The 15,293-nt window shown below is 34.9% G+C and overlaps 2 protein-coding genes across 5 annotated transcripts in view; one reads left to right on the top strand and one right to left on the bottom strand.

Annotated features, from left to right (window-relative positions):
- Positions 1–1,517, bottom strand: part of zfyve16 (zinc finger, FYVE domain containing 16) — a 42,927-nt gene extending 41,410 nt beyond the window's left edge. For both annotated transcript variants that reach the window (XM_051685097.1, XM_051685096.1), the window contains exons 1-2: positions 1,383–1,517; positions 201–303 (exon numbers count right to left, since the gene is read on the bottom strand). In XM_051685097.1, the coding sequence (XP_051541057.1) occupies positions 201–270 (70 nt within the window). In that variant the 5' untranslated portion in view covers positions 271–303; positions 1,383–1,517. The remainder of the gene's footprint in view (positions 1–200; positions 304–1,382) is intronic.
- Positions 1,518–4,241: 2,724 nt separating this feature from the next.
- Positions 4,242–14,902, top strand: marveld2a (MARVEL domain containing 2a). Of its 3 annotated transcripts, XM_051685103.1 has the most exons (9): positions 4,242–4,358; positions 6,656–6,709; positions 6,827–6,948; positions 8,709–9,850; positions 11,683–11,718; positions 11,878–12,023; positions 12,125–12,296; positions 12,932–12,982; positions 13,927–14,902. In XM_051685103.1, exons 4-9 carry the CDS (start codon positions 8,759–8,761, stop codon positions 14,044–14,046), a joined length of 1,617 nt encoding a protein of 538 aa, XP_051541063.1. In that variant the 5' UTR covers positions 4,242–4,358; positions 6,656–6,709; positions 6,827–6,948; positions 8,709–8,758; the 3' UTR covers positions 14,047–14,902. The 3 variants fall into 3 exon arrangements, with proteins under 3 accessions (XP_051541063.1, XP_051541064.1, XP_051541062.1); XM_051685104.1 differs by lacking the exon at positions 6,827–6,948 and having other exon boundaries at positions 6,656–6,740; XM_051685102.1 differs by lacking the exon at positions 6,827–6,948.
- Positions 14,903–15,293: the final 391 nt, after the last annotated feature.

Here is a 15,293-nt window from a genome sequence, read left to right on the forward strand (position 1 = left end):
TGACATACATCACAAGATCATGAGTCTTACATATATATTTATAAAGTAAATTAAGGCACATTCTTCATTAAGCATCTAACATTAAAATGTATAAATGTAAATACATTGTGAAATAAGATGATTACGAAACATTTAACAATTTTCAGTTTCTCTTTTTTTTCCCCAATAAGCAAAAAACGAAACAAAAACAATTTTCCAACCTGCATTGAGTTCAAAGTCATCCAACAGCTTGTCCAGGTCACACACAGCAGCCTTAAAATAACTGTCCATCCTAGGGAGGGGTACGATACACCTCACTCACCCCTGCAAGAAAAATTGGAGCAGTTGGGTCAAAACCACAAATTAAAAATAATCACATCCTACAATCACATTTAAAATGTCTTTCTTATGAGGAATTAGCCTTGGCAGCTACTACTTTTGTCCACCAAATTAAAGTCATGTGGCGTAACCAACATGTGTTGAGCCATTTTGTGGTTTATGTTGACAAAAACAATTAAGTCTGAAGTAAAAAAAAAAATTAAAATATAAAAATGGTACATTTTTATACAAAGGCACATTTTGTTGAGGTCATGAGGTATAACCATGAGAAACTTTTTTTATATTTTTGACTCAAATTCATATATATATATATATATATAACCTTTGAAAAATGTGTTTAAAAACTTAATGATCAAGTTGTTTACACTCCATTGAAGGTGCAAGAAAATTATTTTAATTATTTTGATGTTTACACCACAACATTTTTTTTATGACACTAAATATTTATTCATTTTTTGTAGAAAAAGCTATAAAAGGTTTTTCAAAAATGTATGAAACCAAACTGGACACAAAGAGTAAATTTCTAAGAACACAAGTGTTATATGTCAATGACCCAAATACATGCACAATAAACAGAAATATAACACACAATGCACAATATAAGTCATTATTTTCAACAGTTATTAATTAGCCTGTCTACTTTAGGATAGATCTGTCATGAGCTAATATAACATGTCTGTTAATCATTAATCTGAGTAAACTAGACAACGTTCGTGTACTGATTATTTGTCATATTAATGCCTATAATAAATCAAAATCTTAACATTATTTAAATAAGCTGAGCTGAAGGCTCACAAATTAGCCATAAGAACGTCGTTTACCTGATTATACTTAACTTTGCTCACAAAAAAATGGAAGCCTTGCAAACCATTTTAACATACAATAATAACACTCTCTTATCGTCAAAACCGTGATTTATTATTTTCATAAAGTTGTATTAGCTCTTCGGCTATCATTAGCAATCTGCTAACTCGCTAGCTATTAGCGTCTAATCACACAAACACATCAATAAACCGCAGGAAACAAGAAAATGTATGTTAACATTATTCCGTTTCATGAGCTACCTTAATATACGTCATAGTTCAGTCGTTGTCGTTAGTTGACTGTATTCCGGTGAAATATTAGAGCAGCAAGCTTATGTTTTCTCTTTCCTCAGTAAATTCCACAGTTGTCTGCGCAAGCAACCATTTCAACCTCTCTTAAAGGGACCGCACTGCTCTCTTAAAGGGGCCGCGCACTTATTTTTAATTAATTGGTATGGACAAAACTATATTGACTATTAAGGGTCAATAAATTAGTACTGTGCTGTTGATCCCCAGTGGGCTATATAGTTTTGTCTATACCAAATTAAATAGAGACAGGTTCAGGCGATTTGTATGAATGTTTAGGATCAAAACAAACTATATAGGATTATTTAATAAACAAATATACATTTGAAGGAAAAAAATTTAAGAATAATACATATCTAAAACTATGATTATAAATAATAAAGAATATTAGTGCACAAGGTGGTGAATATGTATTTTCACACAAATACAGGACATTAATTATAAACACAAACAAATAAATAAGCAGAAATGGAGCATTTCCAACCCAGAAATGTGGAGAAAGTCCTTTATAATAGTTTTTCTAACAATAGAGAGAACCTTATTTTATTACATAGTTAATTAGTGCCATGAGTAGGTGAAGATTACCATAAAAAGACACCCTAGTTTGTTTTTCAGCATGACACACAGAAGCTGTGTTTAAAGGTGTATTCCTGCTCTTAAAGAGACAGTTCATCCAAAAAATGAAAATTCTCTCATAATTTACTCACCCTCATGCCATCCCAGATGAGTATGACTTTCTTTCTTCTGCAGAACACAAATTTAGAATTTTAATAGAATATCTCATGCTCTGTAGGAATGGTGACCAAAATTTTTGAAGCTCCAAAAAGCACAAAAAAGCAGCATAAAAGTAATCCATAAGACTCCAGTGGTTAAATCCATGTCCTCTGAAGTGATCTAATTGATTTTAGATGAGAACAAACCAAAATGTTACTCATTTTTCACTTTATATTTTGCCATTGCAGTCTCTACGAACAATAATGATTTCATGCTTGATTACACTTCCTGGTGCTTGATGAATGCACAGAGCGCTAGATGGCGCCAGGAAGTGTAACTGAACTTCACATCATGATCACCAAGGAGACTGCTGATGTCAAGATTTATAGTAAAATAAATAATAAAAAAAAAGAGTTATATTTTGGTCTGTTCTCACCCAAAACCGATTGGAACGCTCCAGAAGGCATGGACTAAAAATCTGGAGTCATAAGGATTACTTTTATGCTGCCTTAATCTCCTTTTTTGAGCTTTTGGAATTCTGGTCACCATTCACTTGATTTGTATTGACCTACAGAGCTGAAATATTCTTCTAAAAAAATGTGTTTGTGTACTACAGAAGAAAGAAAGTCATACACATCTGGGATTGCATGAGGGTGAATAAATGATTTATCCCTTTCATTTTCAAGCATCATCTGATGAAATGTGATTAAGCATGACAGAAATTTAGGGTGGCTCAGGGCAAAAAATGCCACCAAAATAACAAAACAAAACAAAAATGCCCCTTGAAATTCAAAATGCCCTTAATTAACTAATGAATGAATTCTATTTTTAATTTGTAACATCTTAATTAGTTCTTAATATTCTATTATAGTCCTAGTTATACATATTATGGCATAAATCATTAACTGATGTTAATTTTATTTTTAGGGTAAGAGGTCATAAATTCTTAATAAAGTATTTGACGAATGGATGAGGCACAGTTTGTTAAAAATTGTTAAAATATTGTTCATTTCTGATACTGGCATAAAGTATATTTCAAATTGCTCTTTGATTTTGTGTACCATTTGTATTTGTACATGTAAGACTGGTGCCAACAGGAAGAGAAAGAGACAATGACTTCCAGTTGACATGTAAATAAAGTTTCATCCAGCAAATTGAGGAACTAAAGAAGCATATAAAGGAAGAATCCATGAGAACATGCTCTATATCTAATTTAAAATGTTTTTTTTTTTTTTTTTTTTTTTTGTACAGGTGAAAACAAAGCTATTGATAATCAAGATATTTCTCTGTGGTTCATTTGAGGAACAGTTTTCAAAAAAGTATTAGTTACTTAGACTTCAACTGATTAATTTCATTAGAGTTGACTCTTGTTAATAAATACACAGTTAAAACAAGATTTTTTTCCCCCAACGATAGACGCTGAGTAAGACATGATTGTCAAATGCTGCATTTCCATGCTAATTTGCTGAAATAAAAATGTAAATATATCAATCACAGAAATGTAGGTCAATAAAGATTATTTCAAAACTCCTCCTAGAGTGAGTCACTTAAAAAATATCCCTGCTTCAAGGGATATTTCACCCAAGTATGAAAATTATGTTATTATTTACTCACCCTTGTGTTGTTCCAAACCTGTGTGAGTGGGTCACAAAAAGAGATGTTTGGCAGAATGACAGCCTCAGTCAATTTTGGTTTTCAATGAATGGAAAAATGATGCAATAAAAGTGAATGATGACTAAGGCTAACATTCTGCCTAACATTTTTATTTTGGGGGAAATTATCTCTTTTATTGCACGAAATAATTAAACATTTGTACTATTGTTCCCTGTTTGCATTGTTGTTAGGCTACTACTTTATTCAGTGTGTGGGGGGTGGGGGGGGGGTGCATGCAAAACACATCTACCTGACCATGATAAATATCATGTAAATGAAGTCACCTGGAAGTGTCTGCAATATAATATGACATATTAGTCACCAGTTTCAATCAATGCCATCATAAACTTCACAGTGTCTGTGACAAGAAAAAGTAGTTTCCAGTGAAGGAGAAAACAGATCCAAGTTTTTATCTCCCTCTTCAGGTAAAGTGTGCAAGTCTCTGCTGACGTCACACTCAGGGATCGGCTGCGTCACGTGGTACGACTTTCCAAACCTGTGTGTGTTTTCCGAAGAAGAAAAAAAATGTAGAGAAACAACAAAACCCTTTTGATAGTAGAAAAGGTAAGACCAAACCATCCTTAAAGTTTATTGTCTAAACCTTTCTTTTCTTCCTTTAACATATCCAAACTAAGCAACATTTTTAAGGATCTATTCTTTGGCGTATTAATAATATATCCACATCTGTCTGTCAGTGCTGGTGTTATGTCGTTTATTTCCCCTTATTAAACTTCGTGTTTTATTTGTCTTAAATATGTCGTAAGTAAAGCAGAGATCTTAGTTTTGAAAGTGAATCTTCTCACTGTTTGGGATGATTTTAAAAGATAAACTTTTTTTGACCTGTTGAATCCGTTGTTTTTTTCAGGAACGCATGTGTGTCTGCAGTGCAACATTGTTTCATTTCTAAATAGAATGCAGGCTGACGTTCAGTGCAGAATGTTACAGTTTCAATGGCGCGAACACTTTTAAATCGTTCCGTTAGGGTTGATCATATTATTTAAGGAATGCAATGTAATAAGACGTTTAAAACGGAATAGTCTTGTGATCATGTTTTCCCCTTACAAAAATAAGTACTATGGTGGTACCATGGTACTTTGATATATACAGTATATATCATGATACTGAATTATTATCATATTCATTTACATACCATGATACATGACATGTCTATAAACATGGTAGTACCATACATATTTAAAATGGTATTACAAGAACATGGTACCATGTCAAAAAGGCATGGTATTGCCAAATCACAAAAAATCAAATCAAATCACTTTATTGTCACACAGCCATATACACAAGTGCAATGGTGTGTGAAATTCTTGGGTACAGTTCCAAGCAACATAGCAGTCGTGACAGTGATGAGACATATACCAATGGTAATATAACAAAAAATAAAACCAAAAACATGGCATTACTATGATATCATGTCCCCAAAACATGGCATTTACATGTCATTATGTAAAAAAAAAAAAGAAAAAAAAAAAGAAAAAGAAAACGCAAAAAACATGGCATTACCTAAAGAAACATGGTATAATTACAGTATCATATCCAAAAAAAAACATGGTATTACCATGGTACCGTCTAAAGAAACATGGTATAATTACAGTATCATGTACAAAAAAACAAAAACAAACAAAAAACATGATATTACAATGGTATCATGTAAAAACAAAAACCATGGAATTACCCTGGTATTATGTCTAAAGAAATATGGTATTATTATAGTATCATGTCCAAAAAAAAAAACATGGTATTACCATGATATCATGTAAAAAGAAAAAATTTATTAATACAGTATCATGTCCAAAAAACAAACAAAAACAAACAAACATGGTATTACCATGGTATCATGTAAAAAGAAAAAACATGGTATTACCATGATATCATGTAAAATAAATAAATAAAAAAAATAAATAAATAAAATGGCATAACCATTGTGTCATGTCCAGGAAAAAAAAAAAACCCCGCATAGCATTAGCATGGTATGATGTATAAAACAAACAAACATGGCATTACCATGGTATCATGTCCCCAAAACACAACATTACCATGGTTTCATGTTAAAAAAAACATGGTATTACCATAGTATAATGTCTAAAGAAACATGATATTATTATACTATCATTTCCAAAACAACAACAACATGGTATTACCATGGTATTATGTCAAAAAAAAAAAAATGGTATTACCATGGTATAATGTCTTAAGAAATATGGTATTATTACAGTATCATGTCCTAAACAAAAAACAAACAAACAAAAAATAAAAAACATGGTATTACCATGGTATCATGTAAAAACAAAAAACATGGTATTATTATAATATCATGTCCAAATAACAAATGGTATTACCATGACATCATGAAAAAAAATGGCATAACCCTTGTGTCATGTCCGAAACCCCCCCCCCCCATATCATTAGCATGGTGTGACGTAAAAAACAAACAAAAAAGGCATTATCATGGTATTATGTCCCAAAAAACGACATCACCATGGTATTATTACAGTATCATGTCCAAAAGAAACATGACATTACCATGGTGTCATGTCCAAAAAAAGCAAAAACATGGCATTATCATGGTATCATGTCTAAAGAAACATGGTATTAATATACTATAATGTCCAAAAAAACAGTATTACTGTGGTACCATGGCCAAAAAAACATGGCATTGCAATGGTACCCTGATCAAAAAACTTTGTAAATCCACATTACTTTTTGGTACATTTTGTAAGTGTGATGTGGTGCAAAATACAGGCTACATGTCATTTCAGGTTCATTTGATCTATTGATTGCTTAATTCTTTTTTTAAGATGGTTTAATCTTAATTGTTTATATTTTTTTTGTTGGTATTGTTCCAGGCTTTGGATTCACACATACTTAATGAAGTTTTATACACTGAACTCGAGGCCAATGTAAGTCTTGCTCAGTGACTGCTTGTGAAAGGTATCATTTAAAATGTATTTTCCCCCTTTGTTTTTTTCTCTCATTTTTAATACTTTTTTATACTGTTTCTCTTGTTGTTTCATTAGGTAAACTATGAATAAGGAAGAACGTAACATGGAGATGTTGTTTTCCATATTTTATGGTGTTGACACTGAGATAGTAGTTAAAGTCATATGATTACCCAATCAGACGTCTAGTGCTTGAACAGGCATGTTCATTTCTGCATTCTGCGGTTCTCTTGATTCTATCTGTGTCGTGAATGTTTGGGTTGCATTCGTATGCTCTGTGGGTTTAGAGTTAACATCCTTGCTAGTGGATAGGTTACTGTTACAGTCGCTGCTGTGTTCAGGTTACAGAGTCGAACCGTCTGACCTGGGGAGCACCATTGTCCAAGCCACGTCTCTTATATATCTTCTACATAGAACAGTTAATATAAACATTTATTACATGGCTGTCTGGAATACTTCATTCTGATTGGCCAGTCACAGCATTTTGTGGTCAAATTGTTTCGAAAAATGACCGCTAAACTATTTCCTACATAGCTATGCTAATTTAATGTCTCTCTTTTCTCATATAATAAAACAATTTCAACTCCAATATTTCAAATGCATCCATTTATTTATTTACTAGGTAAGTAGCCATATAATAAATAATGTGGATAATGCATAATGTACAGTTAAACGGCCATTATCACAAAATAAACCCCTTCGGGGTGATGGAAGACCCCTCAGATTTACGTCAGGGTTTATTTTGCAAAAATTACTGGCTGACTGTACATTATCCCTTAAAGACACTGTTGCTCCTCTGAGTTTTGTTTCTTGGTGTGGTAGTTATTATTAATGAGGGCCTTTATCTGAACTCTTATCTACTTTGGGGAAGGTGTTTTTTTTTTTGCATGATCTCATAATGTCTTCTTGTTCACTGATTACAGTCATTTCATGCAATGTAAGTGGAATTGTCCTAAAAAAAATCTGCAAGATGAGTAAAAGCCAATATGTCAGCAATATACAAACAAGCAGATAATATTACAGATATAATATCTGTAATATTTTGCATCTCTTTTAGCACACAATGCTATAAATGCTCTACTAAAGTGATTCTCAACTGGCTTTGCGTCAGGACCCAGATTTTGTCTTGGACATTAAGTAGCAACCCAACACAGTACCAAAATTGGAATAAAACTAAACAAAACGGTCTTTAAAGTCAAACGTGTAGTTTTGTATGTCATGGTTTTCACATGTTTTTCAACCTGTCCATGTTGACATCTGTCTTTGGCTATCTGGCTAGCTTCAACCAAGTGACGGATGAATTTGCACAAAAACACTGTAGAGTTCGATTTTGATGCATCACCCTTTGATGTCAAAAACTAAATCTATTGGAAGCGTTTTCTCCTCCCTTTTAAAAGTTAATAAGTCTATTTATTTCACTATCCTGACCAGGGATAGACCGATATATCGGCCTGACCAGTTTATCGGCTGATATTTGGCCACCGTGTTCGCTTGGCCAATTAACAAGAGTGTCAACTTTCACTCTGGTTTTAAATTTGTCAATTGATAGTCAACACTTTCTGTTTTCAAGGTTTTTGCTTTTCAAGTTTTTGCAAATTTGGGGAAATATTCAATAAAATAACAGTTTTTTCACTTTAGAAATTTTGTGTACATCTGATTTGCTGTTGTTAAATTGTATTATGTTTATCTGCATTTTTATTGGCCATCCTGCTCTCTAGATATTGGCATCGGCCATTGAAAAACCCAAATTTCGACTACTAATCCTGACTATACACAGTTAAGCGTCTGTATTATTAGCATTGTTTTATCCTGGCTGTCCGTGACCCTATAAGAACAGTCCTGCGACCCATTTTTGGGTCATGACCCACCAGTTGAGAATCACTGCTCTACAAGAACTAAAACCAACGTTTAGATCTTTTCCGTATCTTTTCTCAAATCTTTTTACATGATGTTCCACTAGGGATAATTGCATTATCCGGAGAAGACTCAACTGGTCGTTGAGTCCAAAACATGCCCCACTACGACGATGTGCCGACGGGCTCGCTTCCGAGCCTTCACAGCTTGAATTATCACAGGGCATCTGAGCACTCTTTAAGCTCTGAACCTCTGCCACCTCCTCCCCTACCAGACCAACCACCGGTGGGACCCGAATTTGACCCCAGTGGAAACGATTCCGCCATCGACATCAAACCCGTCCACCGTTTCATCCCAGACTCATTGAAGAACTTCTTCAGGTCCAGCAGTGGAAGCAGCAAGCTGAAATCCATGCTTGGCTCAAGCCACAAGAGCTCCACCACTGAGGGTGTTCGTTGCTCTCCACCCCACTCACCAGTTCCTGGCTCTTATCGCGACCCGTTCGGAGGCTTCGGGGGCAGTTATAACTCGCGTAAAGAGCGTGAAGCCATACTGTTGGGCGATCTCGTAGAATCAGTCGATGGCCGCACGGTACGCACAGCTTTGACGTACAGTGAAAAAGTTGAGGAATACAATCAGCGTTACTCCTACATGAAGTCCTGGGCGGGACTTTTACGCATTCTGGGTTGCGTCGAGCTGCTTTTGGGGGCAGCGATTTTTGCTTGCGTTTGCGCTTATATTCACAAAGACAATGAGTGGTACAACACGTTTGGATATTCACAACCTGGCGGATTTTACGGAGGAGGTTATGGAAGTGGTTATGGAGGGGCTTATGGCAATGCAAACTACACCGGACCCAAGACGCCATTCATCCTAGTGGTGGCGGGATTAGCTTGGTTAGTTACCGTTATTATGTTAGTCTTGGGTATGACCATGTACTACCGAACTATCCTTTTGGACTCAAGTTGGTGGCCTTTAACAGAATTCTTCATAAATCTCACACTTGCTGTCCTGTTTTTGGCGGCTGGTTGTGTTTACGTGAATGACACCTTACGAGGTGGACTTTGCTCTTATCCGGTCTTCAATAATGGCATCAATGGTGTTTTCTGTCGCACTGAGGCCGGACAGACAGCAGCCATAATTTTCCTGTTTTTCACCATGATTGTCTACTTGATTGGAGCAATAGTGTGTTTGAAACTGTGGCGGCACGAGGCAGCTCGGCGACTCCGAGAACGACATGGGCAAGTGGTGAGATTAATGATTTTTTTCAACTTCAGTGTTATACTCCGACATTTTTTGTTCATTTATGTCCCCATTTTTATAATACTTCTAATACTAATGTAAAACTTTGTTCTAAATAGATACCAGTCAAAAGTTTGGATACAGCTACTCTTTTTATAGAGCGCAACAGTCTGGTTCCGGAAGTAACATTTCCATAAATTTTTTTTCCATAGGCGAACTGATTTTTAATGATAACTTATAAACATGTGAAGACAGACCTACCGGAAGCCCTGAGGTTGTTAATCAGTGGTGTATGCTTCTGTTGAAGCCATCAGTTAGCATTATTTCATCGTTTAATCGTGGAATATCTGGTGAAGAACTACACTACCCATGATCCTGAGGGGGGAAACCCACCAATCAGAGAATCGCAGCCAACAAAGTGCGCCAAAAGAGCTTTGCAGTGAACGCTAATGCACAGTGGATGATGCAATCGAATCGCTCTCCCTACACTCTTAAAGGTGCTGTAAGTTGACAACAGGCTCACCTTCATTCCAAGAATGGGTTACTGAACTGGGGAAAGTGGTGGCTTATGAAAAATGTATTATAGACTAACTGAAAGAATGGATGTCAATATGAGAAAGTGGGGTAAATATCTGAATTTCATTGAGGGCAAGGGACATGACCTGTTGGTGAGACGCAATATCAGAATGTAACTATTTTTATATTTTTGGGAGGGAGTTTGATATAATGTTTGTGTATGTAAAATGATAATGTATTGAATTGTTTGTTGGAAAAATAAAAATGATAAATCATTAAAAAAAAATGTTGGTTGGAAAAATAAAAATTATAAATCATAAAAAAAGTGCTGTAAGCAATTTTATCCATTCTACTTCCACTAGACTGAGCTGTTGAATTAGCCACACCCCTCTTTCCAAAACCCCGTCCTCCAAAGATACCAAATGAGCTTTATTGAGACTGACATCCTGCAGAAATTGTTGTTTAAAACAACAGCAGCAAAATAGCGCCCTCAGCTGACAACTGTTATGAACAACATGGCATAAAAATGGCATTAAACCTCAATAATTCACAGCAACTACAATACTATGAGAATGCGCAAAATGATTGACAGGTCGAAAGCGTCAGAGACCATGGACACATTTTTATTTGCTGTTTACAAAGTGTGCAGCTGTCACAGAGACCAGTGAGATATCTAACAACAATTATTTCATTATTATCTTTCAGGGAGTAGAACATTTTTTGCATACCTTTCCATGAAAAAATCGCTTACAGCACCTTTAAACTACATATATCTGACTTTTTGCAATATACTATTTATATACTTTTTTCCTTAATTTTTAATTCGATTACGTCATTCGCAGTGCTTCATTGGATTGCAGTTCATTCCCTCGTTAAAGACAGTAAGATCACAGTTTTATATCTTTGTCTTTTTGTCTGATTTTCACATACTTTTTTGCCTCAAAACAAAGTTTGTAATGTTGTGATTCACCTCGGAGCTGGTTGATTTAGTTTATGGCTTACAACTCTTTTATGAACAATTTTATGAAATTCCTATGGAAAAAATGAATGTTTTGTTGCGCTCTATTACTACTATTTTCTACATATAGAATAGTATTAAATATGTCATTATAAAACACAAAAAACAAAACAAGAAACAGCAGAAATTGATAAAAAAATGGACTAAAAGAAAAAAAATTATATCAGAAATATACATTCATTCAAACTTTTGACTGGTAGTCGCAAAATGTATATATACTGTATATATATATATATATATATATATATATATATATATATATATATATATTCAACAAATAAATTGCCACCACATGTGATTACAGATGCACCCAAGAGGATCTCCTGCTGATGTGCATATGGCAAGTATTTGAATTTTTTTTCATGTTTCCCTATAATGTAGTGCAGTTTCTTAGCATATTCTGACAAGAACTATCTGTTCTTTGGCCTGTAAGTTCAATTTTTGAAACAGGTCAACAGTATATTGCTTCTTATTTTGTAACCTTTCTTCACGCTTGCAGCTTGTTGATGGTTCAAGGATCCCAGAACGTGTTTTATTACCAGTAGAGCATGCAGCCGCCCCTGCTGTCTCTAAGCCCAAAATCGTGAAAGGTCATATTCCAGCCGGACACGCCCCCAAACCTGTCATCATGCCGGACTACATTGCGTGAGTACCTGTTAAACGGACAGACAGTTGCATACTGACATACCTCACAAAAGGGTATTTATTCTTTATTCCTTGGGTTTTGTTGTGGCTCTTCCCTGCAGTAAATATCCAGCTATTCGAACGGATGAGCAGCGTGACCAGTATAAAGCTGTGTTTAATGACCAATACTCTGAGTATAAAGAACTGCATGCTGAGGTCCAAGTGATTCTGAAGAAGTTTGATGAAATGGACGCCATGATGCGGAGTTTACCTCAAAACCCAACCAGTCAGATGGTACGCTAAAATTTTTATTTTTATTTTACTTAAAGGGAAATTTTGGGTTCAATACAAGTTAAGCTTAATCGACAGCATTTGTGGCATAATGTTGATTACCACAAAAAATTATTTAGAATTGTCCCTCCTTTAATGAGGTTGTAAAATTGGCTATAATTGGACACAGAAAAGGTTATTAAGTGATTTTATCACACTAAAATCATGTTAACACACATATGGTTTGTCTTGTGGCTATACGTTTGAAACAGTGAGTATTTTAATGTTCAAAAACTGGCCCCCATTCACTTCCACCGTAAGCGTCTCACTATAATCCAGATTTCTGCTTATTTTAAAGAAAGGAAGGACGAGTCAAAAGACATTTTTGTGGTAATCAATATTACGCCACTAATGCTGTCGATTGAGCTTAACTTGTATTGAACCCGAAATATTCCTGTAACATTTTCTTCTGTCCATATTCGTACATCCTTTTATTCTTTGATTTGATTTATTATATGAAATCGTTTTCAAAGCTCTTAACATCTCTTCACTCTTGTGTGGAGGATTTGACCGCAGATTTTATACGTTTATTCAGAAGAACGATGTATTCCAGTTCATGTTGGATAAGCAAATATAATGTCTCCTGTTGTGTCTCTTAGGAGCGAGACCGGATCAACAAAATTCATCTGGAGTATCAGAGGAAGAAGTTGGTTAGTTTTAGTAGTCTTATTTCCATTTGGTTGCATGCCTGGCGATTATAAAAAAGCAATGTTTGTTGTTTTATGAAAAAAAACAAAAAAGTTGAGAGCTGGTATAATACAGTATGGAAGATTTTTAGGTAAAAATCTATATAAGTGTAAAAGGGAAATTGTATGGTTTTAGCTACTTCAGAAACTGGTCACCGTTTTGTATTTTATTTTATTTATTTTTTTAAGTTTGTACTATTTTTAAGTAACTTTTGCCTTCATTAGTTCATTTTAAAATGGGCTACAGAGACCTACAGGGAATCTGTGGCAACAGAACTTCACAACATTTCCATGGATTTCTGCAGAATAGGAACGCCTGTTATTTACCAATTTCTACACATGCCCCGTCTCTTGCATGTTTGTTTATTAAAAAATGTAGTTCAATTGATCACACTTTCAGAATGGGGTACTCTCAGCTCCGTTTAACACATTTGACCATGTTTAAATCTATTCCACAGTATTTTACAGATTTTCCCGGCAAATCAGCACAGAAAATGCGAAGAAAAAAGTCTCAGATTCTGTCTAGGCCTGTACAGGCCTACAGGTTTTGTCTAGATGTTGCTGGCTGATTTATTAAGCTGAATGTGGAGAAGAGTGAAGGAGGAAGGAGGACAAGGAAGGGGGTGGAGGTTGTTTTTTCTCTGAGGATCTATTGTGTCTTTTCATGAGCAGGAAACAGCCGTAGTCACCCAGACGCTCAGTGGCCCCTCTATAAAGACATTAAGCCATGATTTGAGAGATAGCACTGAACTTTTCTTTAAGTGCTTATTCAAATCACTAACCCTGAGTATGAGCAATAGTAATAATAATGCTTGCTTTAATTAGCAAACACAGCTAAGAAACACTGAGAAAGCTTAGATAATGATCTTATTTATGTGTTTATGTTGTTTTTATTTTTTATTTTTAAGGATCCTTCATTTCTGGAGAAGAAGGAAAGATGTGAGTATCTGAAGAACAAACTCTCGCACATCAAGCAAAGAATTCACGAGTACGACAAAGTCATGGGGTGGAATGACGGTTACGGGTGAAACGAGCAGCGCTAGATTCCAGCGGCAGAACCGCCTGTGATGGTCCTTCATTTTCACGAGACGTCGTGTTACATCTTCAGAGTCACGCGTGATGGGATGGTATCGCATATATTGCTAACAGTAAGGAAATGGGGGAACAGCCAACCTTGCATGCTCTTAATATACGCTCTCTGAGCCTTGACCAACGACTGAAAAATATTCTTTTTTTTCCCCTTATCTATATTTTCATATCGCTGTCTAAAAGTGCATCAATTGCCTCATGTTTAAAGAAACACTCTATGATTGTGAGTTCAACTTATGTATAACTATAGTTTAAGTCCGCTATGTTTATCTGTTTATTTACTGAATTTATCTACTGCTGTATTGGAGTTGTATTTTATTATTTGAACAGCTAAACCTTTGAAAAAGCCTGTAGTCATTGACCATATATTTTCAGTGTTGTGAATGCATTTTAATGAGTTGAAAAGTGATTTAGACGTTCAGTTTTTTGTGTGAATGCTGTAAAGATTAAAAAGTCAGACCATTTCATGCAAATTTGTATGCAATCTTTTAATAAGAAATAAAATAAAAAAAGTAATTCAAACTGCAGAGTGAAATTATCCTCTATGTAATATTTCAAGTCAGGTGATACCAGTGCAATAAATAAATTGAAAGTAAATAAAAATGTTGATTTATTTATCAGCTAAGAATGATGAACAATGTCATTATAAATAATGAGGAATTGCATTATTTCTCTGTACCATCCTTTAGTGGTGGATTGAAAATACAGGTGCATCTCAATAAATTAGAATGTCGTGGAAAAGTTCATTTATTTCAGTAATTCAACTCAAATTGTGAAACTCGTGTATTAAATAAATTCAATGCACACAGACTGAAGTAGTTTAAGTCTTTGGTTCTTTTAATTGTGATGATTTTGGCTCACATTTAACAAAAACCCACCAATTCACTATCTCAAAAAATTAGAATACATCATAAGACCAATAAAAAAAACATTTTTAGTGAATTGTTGGCCTTCTGGAAAGTATGTTCATTTACTGTATATGTACTCAATACTTGGTAGGGGCTCCTTTTGCTTTAATTACTGCCTCAATTCGGTGTGGCATGGAGGTGATCAGTTTGTGGCACTGCTGAGGTGGTATGGAAGCCCAGGTTTCTTTGACAGTGGCCTTCAGCTCATCTGCATTTTTTGGTCTCTTGTTTCTCATTTTCCTCTTGACAATACCCCATAGATTCTCTATGGGGTTCAG

Source organism: Myxocyprinus asiaticus, chromosome 43 (assembly GCF_019703515.2).
Source record: "Myxocyprinus asiaticus isolate MX2 ecotype Aquarium Trade chromosome 43, UBuf_Myxa_2, whole genome shotgun sequence".
Lineage (NCBI taxonomy): Eukaryota > Metazoa > Chordata > Actinopteri > Cypriniformes > Catostomidae > Myxocyprinus > Myxocyprinus asiaticus.

Bases quoted from the DNA above. Each gene is read 5' to 3' on its own strand.
- marveld2a (XM_051685104.1), top strand. From the start codon at position 8,759: ATGCCCCACTACGACGATGTGCCGACGGGCTCGCTTCCGAGCCTTCAC. The intron at 9,851-11,682 runs GTGAGATTAATG...ATGTGATTACAG, and splicing joins GAGAACGACATGGGCAAGTG to ATGCACCCAAGAGGATCTCC. The intron at 12,024-12,124 runs GTGAGTACCTGT...TCTTCCCTGCAG, and splicing joins ATCATGCCGGACTACATTGC to TAAATATCCAGCTATTCGAA.